Source organism: Zonotrichia albicollis, chromosome 19 (assembly GCF_047830755.1).
Source record: "Zonotrichia albicollis isolate bZonAlb1 chromosome 19, bZonAlb1.hap1, whole genome shotgun sequence".
In the NCBI taxonomy this organism is placed as follows: Eukaryota; Metazoa; Chordata; class Aves; order Passeriformes; family Passerellidae; genus Zonotrichia; species Zonotrichia albicollis.
The window spans coordinates 7,874,024-7,888,168 of NC_133837.1; the positions used below are offsets into that span (position 1 = coordinate 7,874,024).

Below are 14,145 nucleotides of genomic sequence, written 5' to 3' on the forward strand. Positions count from 1 at the left end.
TTCCCAGGAGCGAAATCCTGGGAGAAGAGATTTTTACAGAAAATATGAATGTGACATCCATCCATGTCTAACAGCCTGCCTGCAGGATCAGGGAGCGTGTGGCATTCATCAGGGGGCTGGAAACAATTGATTTGATGTTATCCAGCAAACAGAGGCTGGATCAGCACTGAAACCATGTCCCCACTCCTCCTCCTGCTCGTGTGGCAAGGACCCCGGGCTGAGATCTCTTTGCAAATTGCTCAGCCAGAACGTGGAGCTAATCTCCATTTCCATGGGGGTTTGGGCATGCTGCAGTGAGCCCAGGCACAGGCACGGAGCTGTGCTGGGTGCCAGAGCTCAGCATTAATTGACTGCTTGCATGAGGTGTGTGAAATTAAGTGCCACACATTTATCTGATGGGCTGCTGCAGGATCACTTCATCTTCTCGCTGACTTTCCCATCCAGGCACTCAGGAGCAGGCTGGAATGATTCTGGCAAATGAGAAGTCACCTTGAAATCCACTGCCCATCACTCAGCCAAACAAGGGATAAACTGAAATGACCAAAGCTAATTTCAGATGTCTTTTGCATAATGTAGCTTGAGGGGGAGATCAGAGAACTGAGGTGCTCCAGTAAGGAGAAATATCTCGTGCAATTTATATTCTGAGGCCAGTTCAGCACCAGTTTCTCAGCAGGTTTTCAATCCCGCAATAAATTTGTCTCTGGTCTCTCTCCTCTTTGTTTGTTGTGCTTGTGGGCTCCTATGGAAGCTGCAGGTCAGAATCAATAATCAGGATGCAAATCAAAGCTCTGCCATTCCCTGCAGGGCAGCTGAGGCTGTGCACTGTGCTCCCCAGCATCCCCATCACCCCAGCTGGAGATTACACTGGAAAACGAGCTCTGTGCATGGCTACTGGGGTTACCTTTAAAGTCAGGATTGGTACTCATTCTCCTCAGCATCTCTGTGCCATTTGGTGCCCATTTTCTGGCACACCACCCCTCCTAGCCCAGGAGCTGGCACAGGAGCTGGCACAGGAGCAGGCAGGAGGTGAAACTCACCCTTCATTCTTCCTGTATATAAAAAGGTCAATCTGAACAACACAGTGATTCTTCCTATGCCTCCTTCTGCCCTTACATTCTGCAAGAATTACCATTTTGTTTTTGTAGTCAAGCTCCCAAAACCTCACTGCACTGAGGATTTCTTTGTGCCTTATGGACATAATAGTTGAATCAGAAAGTATATTTTTTAAAATGTGTTTGGTAATCTTTTTTATATAGTGATTTCAGGAGCAACAAACAGAACACAGGAACCTCCCCCAGCCTGGGGACAGCCCCAGCTTGGTACAGCCAGTGCTGGGCTGTACAATTCTGCTGTACAATTCTGTGCAAGGCTGTACAATTCTGCTGTACAATTCTGTGCAATGCTGTACAATTCTGATGTACAATTCTGCAGGAATTTCGGCATTTCCTCACCCTGCAGGCAGCCCTGGTTGCACAGGGATGCACAGTCCAGCCCAGAGCTCCCCAGGCTGCTCCACGCTGGCACAAGGAGCTCAGGAAGAGAGCAGGGAGCTCTGGGGAGCTTTGAATTCTCCTCCTGCAGCCCCACCAGTCCAGGTGGGTGCATTTCCCCTGCTCACACCTTGCACTGGGCAGGGGAAGGGGCTGCCTGCGCTCCTACCACACCTGATGGTGCTTTAGGATTTCAGCTTTTATATTCTTCAAATCCTCTAGGGCATCAGTGTATAACTCTAAATTCCATATAAAGTGTAGTTAACTGCCTTCACATCTTGGTCAGATAGAACAATCCCTCTGGGCCTGAGATCCAAGGACACACCACAGCCTCACACCTAGAAAATTATAAACAAAAGTGAATTGTGGGGAGAAAACTGGGGAATATGACTTCATTAGCTGAAGCTGTATTTGGACAATTAACTCCTGCTATGCAAATAGACCAAAATTACATAAAACTCATGACCATCACCCATCCTGGGTGCAGCTTCTGTGAGGCTTTGGCTGCCCAAGGTGTGTGTCTATGCAAGGCCTTTATTAAACACCCGCTTTATCCTCTTGATCTTGCCCAGCCTCTGCTCTAGGCAGCCACCCCAATGTGGTCCAAACAGGACAATGGCTTTGGTGGCAGCACCTGGGTGTCACCTGCAGCCCTGCTGGGCCTGGGGGTGGCACTGGAGGTGGATTCACACAAATTCACTTGCTCTGCTCACTCCTGTGCTCTGTCACCTACCAGGGAAGCACAGCCCCTCTGGGCTGAGGCATAGCTCATTTCTCTGCCAGTGCTTTGCAACCTCTCTACAAGCTCAGGGCTCAGAGAAGTTCCAAGATTTCCAGATTTCTTGTCACATCTTGCTCTGCCCCTCTTGTTGGAACACACTTTCAAAGTATGTTTACATGAGGCACAAAACCTTTCATGTTCAAGGACGGGAGCAGATGATACCAAAATTTAAAAAAAAATGTGAGTTGATGGCAAAGTTTTGAACAAAGCTCAAGTGGCAAAAGGGATGTGCTGCAGATTTGCATTTGAGTCTGCACATATGTTGTGCGAATTCTGCAAGACATTCCAACAGATGCCTTTTAAAACATTCACCCAGGGAAAGCAAACAATGTCACCTAGGAAAGGCTGCTCCAAGCCAGCCTTCTGCTGCTCAGCTGCAGCTCAGCAGAGCCCCAGCCCTGTGTCAGAGCCCTCCCTGCTGCCCCAGCCCTGCTCCTGCTCAGCCCTTTGAAGGCTCAGACGCACAGGCTCCGACTGTGACGCAAGTTCTCTCAAAGAGCCCCAAATCTGGTGGCACCGCTGACGTTCTGGAGCCTTCTGTGCCAGGGCTCAGGGCTGCCAGGCCATGCTGGAGTGACACGCTGTCAGGGCAGGCGAATAAACTGATGTGTGCAGAGTCAGAATGTATGAGCTGCGTCCTCAGTGTTTGTGTTTTCACACTCCTGTTTGCTCGTGTTACAAACGCTGTTATTAATAGTGCTTTGCATTTCTCATGACTAATCTCCAGGAGGGTTCTACATTTCCAGGTCAGATCCTCTGTGGTGGAAATCAGAGCTCTCCAGCGAGTAGCTGCCCTCATTTAGGAGAGCTGGAGGATTTCAAACAGAGGCAGTGTTAAACCCTGTGTCTGTCAGGATGGCTCCAGCACTGGGCCTGGTTGAGAACTGAGCAGCAGCCTGAGGAGTGTGAAAAATGCATGCATTTTATGATTTTTTTTTGCAAATATTCAAATGAATATTATATGTGTTGTGTTAGAAGGTAATGCTGTATTAATTCTCTTAAGCAGTGTGTTAAATACAGTTTTAGGTTATAACATAATGTTAAAATAGAAACTATGCTATGTAGGATACTTCTCTTTAAAGAAAGGACTTGCAGCAAGATAGCAGCCACAGGACACCTGAATCTTTCAGAGAAAGAGAATTTATTGCCCCATTATCAGAAGAAACAAACTTCTTCCTGCCTCAAAGGTGATGTTAGGATTTAGAGGAAGAAGCTGACACTGACCAGACAGAATCCTGTGCTTTTGAATGGAATTTATGCATCATGTATGAGGTGCATGAATATGCTACAGGCTGTTGGTTTTAAGGGTTAATCCTCTATTAATGTGTTTCCTTTTTCAGGCTTGTGCTGTCCAGAAAAAGGTACCCGGATGTCTGTAACTCTTTGTCTCTATTGTCTCATATTGTCCTAATTCAAATTGTCCAAATTATTATTACTCTAATTGTATCTTTATAACCATTCTACTACTATTAAACTTTTAAAATTTTAAAAACAAGTGATTGGCGTTTTTCACAAGGAGGAGGGTGCAGAGGAAAGGGGTGCAGCACACAGTGACACTGGGTGTGACAGTGACACCCCTGAGTGCTGTCACCCAGGGGGATCAGCATGGAAAAACCCCTGAGCACACAGAGCTTCACTGAGCACTGCACCCCACAGCTGGGCTGAGAGGAGAAACACTGGAATTGAAATGAAAGGGAGAGATTAAAACTGCACAGAGCAGTCAGAGCAAGGGATCTGCCCACCCTGGAGTGTGCTGACCTTGCAGGGGTGCAGATAAAATTGCTGGCTCTGGCACCAGGGCTGTGAAGAGCTGGAGCTGGGACCCCTTCCTGCAGGGTTTGAGACACTGAAAACTGGTACCCAGCTCTGCAAGGGCCAGGGAGAGGGATTTTGGAATGGCTGGAATGGTTTGGTTTGGTTTGGTTTGGTTTGGTTTGGTTTGGTTTGGTTTGGTTTGGTTTGGTTTGGTTTGGAAACAAAAAGGAAAGGAAAGGATCACAAAGTCCCCTCAATTCCACCCCTGCCGTGGCAGGGACACCTCCCACTGTTCCAGGCTGCCCCAAGCCCTGCCCAGCCTGGCCTTGGAACTGCCAGGGATTCCAGAATTAAAGCCAGGATTTGATCTGAGACCTTGGAAAAGGCTCCCAAACTCAGGTGACAGAAGGGAGAATGTGGATTTGGAGTTTAAAGCAGAGACACGTTAAGCTAAGTAAAGAAAAGTTTAGACTTTTGGAGTATGGATATAGAAAAAAATATATATTCCAGAGGTAAACAAGGAGTTTAGAATGCAGCACTGTGGGTTTGTGTGCCATAACAAGATTGGCTAAGAAAGCTTACACTGCAGCATGAGTCCATAAGACAAAATATTTAAAGATTGGGTCAAAACCATAAATATCCTTGTTAGCAGTGTTTTATTGGTCAATAAATCCTTCAAAAGGTCTTGTAACTAAGAGTCTTGAGACCTTCTGAGCCAAGCTGTGAGGATGTGAGCCAAACTCACCCTTCCTGCCTATGCAGAAGATAAGAAAATAAACCTCATCATTGAAACCACCTCAGAGGTCCCATCTCAAATTCCTTCCAAAATTCCCCCCAGGTGAATTATGACACTGCCATTCCAGCCCTGCCCAGGGTCAGAACACCCAGGTCTGCCTGTTCTCTGGGTTTTACGCTGCACATCTGATAAGCTTCTCCTTTCCCCCCATATATTTCTGCTGGGGATAAAGCTAATTTAAACAGTCCTTAATTGTTATGATTTTGTAAACAGTGTCTTAAACACAATAGACACAAAACTCTCAGCAAATTGCTGGAGGAGATGTGACAGAATGGGGAATCATTTTCATATCTTCTGGGATTGCCCCAAATTGAAGCTTCTGGTCTGATGTTAGAAAATTGATGCAAAGATTTTTTCAGCAATATATCCCCCAAAGCCCTATTAGTGTGTGGGAAGGAAGATGCCCTGGATTTCTGAAATGAAGAAAAGAGAAAGAAGGTGGAAAAGAAAAGGATGGAAAAGAAAGAAACGAGAGAAGAGGGAAAAAAGAGGGAATAAAGGGAAGGAAAGATTCCAGGAAGGAAGGAAGGGAAAACCACACTCCTACATGAGTCCATATAGAGGAAACTGCTAAAAGCCCACACAAGTATAGCTATAAAATGAAATTTGCCTCCCTCAGAGCAATCCCAGGCACCATCCATGGAAAAACACTTGGCCAAATTAAAACCTTGAAGTAATTGGCTGCTCATGGTGCTTTACCAAGTATTTTTTGAGATGATTGTCAAATGCAATTAACTGACATAAAAGTCGTGATATGAACTTCCTTCTAACCATATTATTTGGAAATGTGCTTGGTATTTATAAGGATGTTAAAAAAATGTTTATTAGGTGCTCTTTAGGTTAGGATAATTATATATGCACTAAATATAATGAGATGAAACTTCAGTAGCAGTAAAAAATAAAGCAATAATCTGCACAGAAACTGAGCCCAGGCAGTCAATGTATTTCTGTTATAGCTGATGCTCAGTTCTCTTTTGTGCCCCCAGCTCGGTTTTTTCCTTCATATTTTAATGTTTTTATGGGGAAATCATTTTATGTGCTTATTTTGTGTGAAGGCTGAATATCTAAGCAAGATAAATTAATGTATCAAAAGATTTAGCTGCATTTCATATGTAAAACTTGGTTGTGCTTAGAGCCTAATACTTGCTCCCTCCCACTCACATTTTACATACAAATCACTACATTTCCTAAAACTGCTGTACAGTTCTTCATTTGCAGCTCAAATCTGCAGCTGAGGTAGAAATAAAGTCTGGAGTTAAGGAAATCCACATGAAAATTTAGTTTTCAGTGGAATTGAGGTCTAAATGCTGTCACTGAGAGCAGAATTTCAGCTGATGTTTCTAAAGGGCTGTAGGAGCCTCTGGAATGGGGCATTTGGTGTCCTGTGGGGGGAATTTGGGGCAGGAATAATCCAGCAGCAGGGATTTCTGGCAGGTGTGGGATGGTGAGAGCCACTGTGGTTAATTCAGAGCCCTCAAGCACAGCAGAACTGAAATTCTGGGATTGCAGCCCCTGGGCTGGGAGAGTCTGGAACTGAGGAGCCCCAGGATGGGATGGGATGGACACTAAAGCTGATACAGTGCCAGAAAGAAGGAGGAAGAGAAGGATGGAAAAGAAAGAAAAGAGAAAAACGGGAGGGAGGGAAGGAGGGAAGGAGGGAAGGAGGGAAGGAGGGAAGGAGGGAAGGAGGGAAGGAAGGAAGGAAGGAAGGAAGGAAGGAAGGAAGGAAGGAAGGAAGGAAGGAAGGAAGGAAGGAAGGAAGGAAGGAAGGAAGGAAGGAAGGAAGGAAGGAAGGAAGGAAGGAAGGAAGGAAGGAAGGAAGGAAGGAAGGAAGGAAGGAAGGAAGGAAGGAAGGAAGGAAGGAAGGAAGGAAGGAAGGAAGGAAGGAAGGAAGGAAGGAAGGAAGGAAGGAAGGAAGGAAGGAAGGAAGGAAGGAAGGAAGGAAGGAAGGAAGGAAGGAAGGAAGGAAGGAAGGAAGGAAGGAAGGAAGGAAGGAAGGAAGGAAGATGGGCAGGGACACCTCCCAGGGTTTCCAAGCCCCATCCAAGCTGGCCTTGGGCACTTTCTGTGACTCAGCTGCCTGTGGTCACTTCTGATCCCGCTGGGAATTGTCCTCCCCAGGATATCACAATTCCCAGCACTCCTTCCAGCCCTCTGTGCCATCCTGCAAGCTCTTCTGATGTCTTACTTGAAAAGCTCAAATATATTTTCAGACTCTCCAGGCAATGGCTCAGCAGCAGCAGCAGCACACATGGATGGAAGGAACAAAAGCAGCCCTGGCCATCTGGACAACTCAGAGAGAGATGTACCTCTGAATCACACCCTCATTTGTAGTCAGCTCATCCCAGTCCTTCACAACAGCCAAATTATTAAGGCACAGGAAGCACAAGGAATCCAAGACCATCAGTGGATGTGCCTTCAGGTTTTTTTTGTTTCTTAAGAACATAAAAAAAGCAAAGCATCTGTTAGGAGCAGAGGGAAGTGGAATTGTTTTGTCACATTCCCTGGAGTGCTTGGATGCAGTGGGACCCTGGTGCTGCACTAAAGCTCCTGGGCAGGTCAAGGGCAGCTCAGAACCCAGCAGGGGCTGGATTTTAAGAATGACTACCAAGACCAAAGAGAAGACAGCACAATTTCAACCCTATTTCTCCATTTTCTTCTTTTCTTTTCCCCCTCAGGAAGGTAAAAAAGTAAACAGAATAAGCAGTCAGGAACATTGGAGGCTGTCAGTTCAGGCTCAATAAATACTGCTGTGGCACTGATGAGTTCAAAGCTGACACTCTTCCTCCTGGAGTGTTTGCAAGACAGAAAATGAAGTCCTAATAGCACAGGCTTACCACAGAAGCAATTTTTAGGCTGAAGAGATGCCTGCCTCCTCTGGGAAGGAGAAACCCCCAGGATTTTAGGGGATCTTTCCAAGGGCAATTGTTCTCCCACCCTCCTTAGCAGCAGGGAGATTTCTGTATGTGAGCACAACTTGTAATAAATCAGCTCCAGAACAGTCAGGACAAGGTTTCAGAATTCAAAACAAACACTAGGACAGAAAGAGTAACAAATACAGAGATTCAGAGCTGCCAGGAGTGACAGAGATGAGATTTACTGGGAGCTTAGAGCAGGAGGAATGGATCCCATTCCAAAGGCACAGGGGGCAGGGAGGGACACGGACAGGACTGAGACAAGGCAGCAGAAGAGGGAGGAGAGAAGAGGGGACCAATCTGAGGGACTGAGGGATCAGTCAGAGCTTGGTCTGGTGGCACAGACACTGGGGAACAGGGTTTGGGTGCCAGGGAATGCCCTGGGGCATCAATCAGAGCTTGGTCTGATGGCACAGGCACTGGGGAACAGGGTTTGGGTGCTAGGGACTGGATGGAGCCAGAGGATGCCATGGTTGGGCTGGCTCCAAGGGAAGGGGAACACAGCCCAGGCTCCTTTGCTGCTCAGGGAAACCCAAAGGAGGGGACAGAAGGGCTGGGGGACAGGGCTGAGCAGAGAGAGGCCATGAAGGAAGCAAAGAAACATCTCCAGGCTGGGTAAAAGGGGGAGGAAACCCAGTGGGAAACAAAGGGGAATCTTGGAATTAGACACAAGGCTGATCAGCACAGTTAGAAAAGACTGGGCCATATTTCCCTGTGCACACTACTGAAAATATGGGCCTGTGTTTAATGCCAATGGGAGCCACCAGCCATGCAGCATTGCCAGAGGAATATTGCCATTAACATTAAACACATTTGGTACCAGTAAATGTTACTGGCTGGCAGAGGAAAGTTACAACGTGTGTAATTTTGCTCTTTGCTTTCTCTTACCATGTGTAGGTGTCTGGTTGTCACTGTTTAGTATCAGGTGATTATAATTTTGTTCTTGGTCATCTGAAATTCACAGAAAAAAAAAATCCCTTTAAGAACCAGCTTAGCATTGCCACTGATCTGCAGATGATAATTACAGCTCACAGTATCACAGGAAATCTCAGCATGATTAAAGAAAGGAGAAGGAAATGCTTAAGAAAGCAGAAGATTCTGTTATGCAGTTCACTTAAAATTCCAGATGCAAGGAGAACACGATAATGGGAATCTGCTCCCCTTCTGCTGAGCCTGCAAATGAGGGTTCTGTGCAAAGGTGGGAATCATGTCCAGACAGGAGCACACCCAGCTGTACCACAGCCTGGGCTGCTCCTGGAGGCTGCTCCAGCTCCATCAGGGCTGCGGAGCTTTGAAGTGCTCAGGATGTGAGCCACAAGCACCCAAACCCAGCCTGTCCCACTGTGAGCACAACCAGAGCACCAGGTCCTGTGTGGGCACAGAGAGGAGTCACAGGTGTGACCTGCAGGGGTTCAAGAGCTGCACATGAGCTCTGCTCCCTCCCCAGGGAATGGGAATCCTGGGAGGGAGGGCAGGGGAGCCATCCATGGCAGAGCATCCAGGGCAGCTCCCACCCCAGTTCCATCCATGCTGGGACTGGGCTGGGAGAGCACCTCTATATCCTTCCCTGCAATGAAATCATCAGATAAGGGACTCCTGATAAGCCTCCATGGCTTCAGCTTTCAGTAAGGGCTGAGCTCCCTGCCCAGAGCTTCCCACCCTTGGTGGAGCTGCAGCAGTGCAGGATGAGAGGAGATCTCTGGGACCCTTCATGTCCTGCCCTGCTGCTGCAGGGGTCACTCCAGGGCTGCTCTTCTGTTCCCAAACCTTTCATGGACATCTCCTTCCCCCAGAAGTTCTGGGTCTCTGAGTCTTCCTTTCTGCTTTTCAGACCCATTCCTTCTTCCAGGGATGTGGAAAGAACCCCCCTTATTCCTGCCCAGCCCTTTATGACCACGGTTGCAGTGTGCTCCTTTATCCTTGGTGCTGACACCATTCCTTTGTTGTTTCCCTGTTTTCCTGCTTTGCCCCCTGTGCTCCCACTGCCCCAGATCCCCCTCAGCTCTGGGATGTGTTTCTGAGACAGCCCTCACCAGCACAGAGTGCAATCCCTGCTCTGTCCCCTGTCAGCTTCTCTTGCTCACACAAACCTGGGATATTTTTCTTTTCCTGACTCATGTGAAGTCTGTGATCCATTGTGGTTCCTTATTGCTTTTCCAAGGAACTCTCCAATTGTTCTCCAACACAGAAAAGGCTTTTTAGCATTCCTGCTTCAGCCCGAGGCATCTCATTTTTCTCCATTTAATCAATTTATTTGCAGGCTATTTATCCAATTTGTCAAGAACATTTTAAATTCTAATCCTGTTCTCTAATAGACTTACAGTCATCCAAGGTTCATATCACCTGCAAATTTAATAAGTGAATTCCTTTTCCACCAGGAACAAAGAGACCAAATCCAGAACCACACCAGGGCCATCCTTGCCCTGGTATTTGGTCCCTGAATGGTCACTCAGCCCTCATTAACAACCTCTTCTCTAATTAATCTCACATTGCTTTGCTAGAAACTGCTGGAAACCTTGCTGAGGTCATGGCCCTTGATGTGAGCTATTCCTCCCTGGCTGTAAAACACAGGTAAAAAAAACAAATAAAAAATAAGTTTAGGTTGCCATGGTTTGTTTCTGAGTGTTGGCTGCTTGTTTATCTCTCTCCTTCACTATGGGGAGAGTCTGGGTGCAACCAGGATTAAAATCAGATTTTATTTATTCAGGTGACAACAGACTGGGAATCTTCACCTGCTTCCTGCTCCATCCAGAATCCAGGCACCCCTTATATCCCAGACAGATGGAAAAATGGAAAGGTTTTACCCTGGCTGCCAGTGAAAGAAGAGCAAACCTTGAGAGAAGCCCAGGGACACCCCAGGTGCCCTTAAATAAGAGCCCTACAGGTTTCCCTAGTTGGAATTTTCCTTCACTGTTGGTTGCTTTCAGCAAGGAAAAATTCTGCAGGAACTCCTTTGTGACTTTGTTTCAGTTTCTATCCCTCCAGGTAGTCAAATATTAATTTAATGTGAAAACCTGATCAGAGAATGGGGGACAAATAAGAAACTGGGTATTTCTGGGACTGTCTGGAGGGATTTTCAGAGCTGTGGGATCAGATGGGTTAATTTTCACCTGGTTCCCAGCAAGCATGATGCAGACCCCTGCTCATCTCTAGAAGTGTTCAGAGCCACATGGATGTGGCACTTGGGGATGTGGTTCAATGACCATAGAGATGCTGTTGGCATGGTGGCTGGGCTGGATGACCTTAAAGGTCCTCCTTTTCCCCTTTCCTTTTCCCCTTTCCTTTTCCCCTTTCCTTTTCCCCTTTCCTTTTCCCCTTTCCTTTTCCCCTTTCCTTTTCCCCTTTCCTTTTCTCCTTTCCTTTTCTCCTTTCCTTTCCTTTCCTTTCCTTTCCTTTCCTTTCCTTTCCTTTCCTTTCCTTTCCTTTCCTTTCCTTTCCTTTCCTTTCCTTTCCTTTCCTTTCCTTTCCTTTCCTTTCCTTTCCTTTCCTTTCCTTTCCTTTCCCTCTAAAACCTCAGGTATTTTGAGGCTATAACTTCACCAACGTCACCCAGCCCTGTCAGAACCTGAATTATTGGCATTTTGATGTAGCTGAGCTAATCAGGCATCCGAATGCAGCACTGAGCTTCATTTACCTCTTCTGTAGCCCTTTGTAAACACTTTCTAAGCAATAAAATACTTTAAAATGACGCCGGAGCCTTCCTACACCTCCTCAGGTTTAACAAGATAACGCTGTTAATTGTGAAGTGCCGGTTAGGCAGGAGCTTATCTATTGTCAGACAAGGATCTGAGTTCAAAGCTATTTACCAGGAAACTCCATTAGGGGAAGAAAGGAGCCACAGGGCTCTGAATTGCCAGGACACAAAAGGAAATTTGTGAGCGCAGCTGGAGGAGCCATCAGATAAAATAACCAGCAGAAAGAGTGAGATGTTGCACTGGGAAAAAGGAAACCAGTGCTCCCACTCCTTTGCAAACACGTGCACAGGAGGCACGTTCCTTTCCATTTGCAATTTGTTATTTTATTTTTATTATTATTTCTTCTAACATATTTTATGTTTTAAACATTCATTTTTATATTTTAATGCTATATTATTATTTATTATTTATTATTTATTATTTATTATACTATATTATTATTTATTATATTTCCATTTATTTAAATATTTATTTTAATAAATTTTATATTTTAGTTCTATATTATTTTTATTTATATTTCAATTTCTTGTTTATATTTCTTTTAATATATTTTATATTTTTAAATTTTATATTTATCTTTTAATTTTATATATTTTTATATTATATTGTCATTTATATTTCCATTTATTATTTCTCTTTCTTTGATTAAACTGCCTCTATCCACAAGTGTTCTCACTTTTAGCCTTCCAATTCTCCCCTGCCTCCCAGGGCTGAGTTCCCAGCTGGGTTAAACCACAATCACCACCTGAATTATCAGCACCAAGGTGTAAAACTCTGTGTAGCTGTTAAAGAACACTCTAAACAGCCCCCAAAGGTTGCCCATGCACTTCCTACCTAGAAAAATCTCCTTTTTCCACTGGTTTAACCTTTCCTTTGGTACTTGGTTTTAGGCTTCTCCAGCACCTATTATTTTTTCTCAGTCTCAAGGATTTCATATGGGAATTTTCCTAATAAAAACTTGATTTATTGTGTTCTATAATGAAAAAATAAATAAATCAAGTGTCAGAATATGTAAAGAAAATGCTGCATTTTCCAGCCTGTCTTTCCTAATAAGATTCCTTATGAAATCTGCAAAGCAAGGATATTTTTAATATATGCCAGCTGCATTACAGATACACCTGTAAGTGTGATACAGATATATGATCATTCTGACAGTCATGCTGTACTTTGCATTCGTTTTAGGGAATTTATTAAAGCACTTGGAGCTGCTCTGAAATCTGGAGTTAACAGGAGAAAAGGATGGCCTGGAAAGGAAAAAAAAAAGGAGGGGGGAAGTGAGAGGAAGGAAAAAAGAAAGAAGGGAAAAGAAAAAAAAAAAAGGAGGAGAAAAAAGAGAAAAAAGGGGAGGGAAAAGGGGGGGAAAAGGAGGGAAAGGGGGAAAAAAGGGGAAAAAAGGGGGGGAGAAATGTAAAAAAAGGGGGGGGGAAGGGGAAGGAAAAAGGGGCAGAAAAAAAGGGGGGGGAGGAAGAAAAAGGGGAAAAAAAAAGGAAAATGGGGAAAAAAGGAGGAAAAAAAAGAGGGGAAAAAAAGGACGGTAAAAAGGCCTGAAGAGGAACCATCAGCCTATGAAGGGACCCAGGGCAGGGGTGGAATCCTCATTCCTGAAGGGATTTAAAGATGGGTGGATGCGGCATTTGGGGTCATGAGTTTGTGACTGGAGACTTCGAAGCTTTTCCCACCACAATGATTCCATGCAAAACAATTCTTTGCCTTCTGCCCCTCTGCTCTTGTCACCAGAACTGCCGAGATTGCAGGGCAGGATGGAAATCTCGATGCCTTCACTAATGAAGAGAAAATCCCTTTCCAGGGCTGAACTCCCCTGAGAGACCCAGGGGAGTGCAGGGAGGAAAGGAGCCCAAAAGCTGCTGAGGAAAATGGAAATACTTTCAGCACAAAGTTCATCATCCACCAGCACTTTCTGGCCACTATTTGTATTCCAAAGGAGAAGCCTGGAGCAATTGTCCTTCAGCTGCTCCATGGTCACAGAGCTGGGAAGAGGAAGCTTTTCCCAGCCCTTTTTCAGGGATTTCGGGCAGTGAGAGTGGCAAAGTGCAGCCCAGGAATGGGGGAACAGAGCCCCAAACTCTGCCTGAGCTTGGTCTGCTCAGCTCAGAGTGATAAGCACAGGAATATTCATCTAATAAATCATTAATTCCAGCTGCCTTTGGTGTGCAGGATCCAACATCTCATTTACTTTCCTGTGCTGTGAATATCTTGCTTACAGTGTTCTGCATCTGCCTGGCACTGCCCAAGCACGCTGACCCCCAAAATGTTCTGTGCAAGCAGCAAAGCAGCCAAACCTGACAGCTGACCCCCAAAATGTTCTGTGCAAGGGGCAAAGGAGACAAACCCGAGAGCTGATCCCCAAAATGTTCTGTGCAAGGGGCAAAGGAGACAAACCCGGAGCTGAGCACTGGTGGAGCAGCAGGGCAGGATCAGGGGGGCTGGAAATGCCACATGAAAGTTTGGCCCCAAAGCCTCCGTTTATTCTCATTATGTCAGGTTTTTGTTCTACCGTTCCAACCTATTTTTCAGCAGTAATCCTGTGATTCATTCATTGAGCAGGATGCTCAGGGACTAAGGCAGCTATTCAGGAGTTATTTTAATCCTCATTAAACCGTGAATGGTCCTGTTCTCCAGGATCCCACGCCATCCAAAGCCTGCGCTGATTACAGAGCTGTTATTTTCCACATCGGCTTTTCCTCCCCACCCA

General features: G+C 45.6%; 1 protein-coding gene across 3 annotated transcripts in view; it reads right to left on the reverse strand.

Moving 5' to 3' along the window:
* SHISA6 (shisa family member 6) overlaps nt 1–14,145 on the reverse strand; it is a 146,114-nt gene that overhangs the window by 12,591 nt on the left and 119,378 nt on the right. For 2 of the 3 annotated variants that reach the window (XM_074555098.1, XM_074555099.1), the window contains one exon: nt 8,626–8,688. The exons of the other annotated variant lie outside the window; for it this stretch is intronic. In XM_074555098.1, the coding sequence (XP_074411199.1) occupies nt 8,626–8,688 (63 nt within the window). The remainder of the gene's footprint in view (nt 1–8,625; nt 8,689–14,145) is intronic. 3 annotated transcript variants of the gene reach the window in all.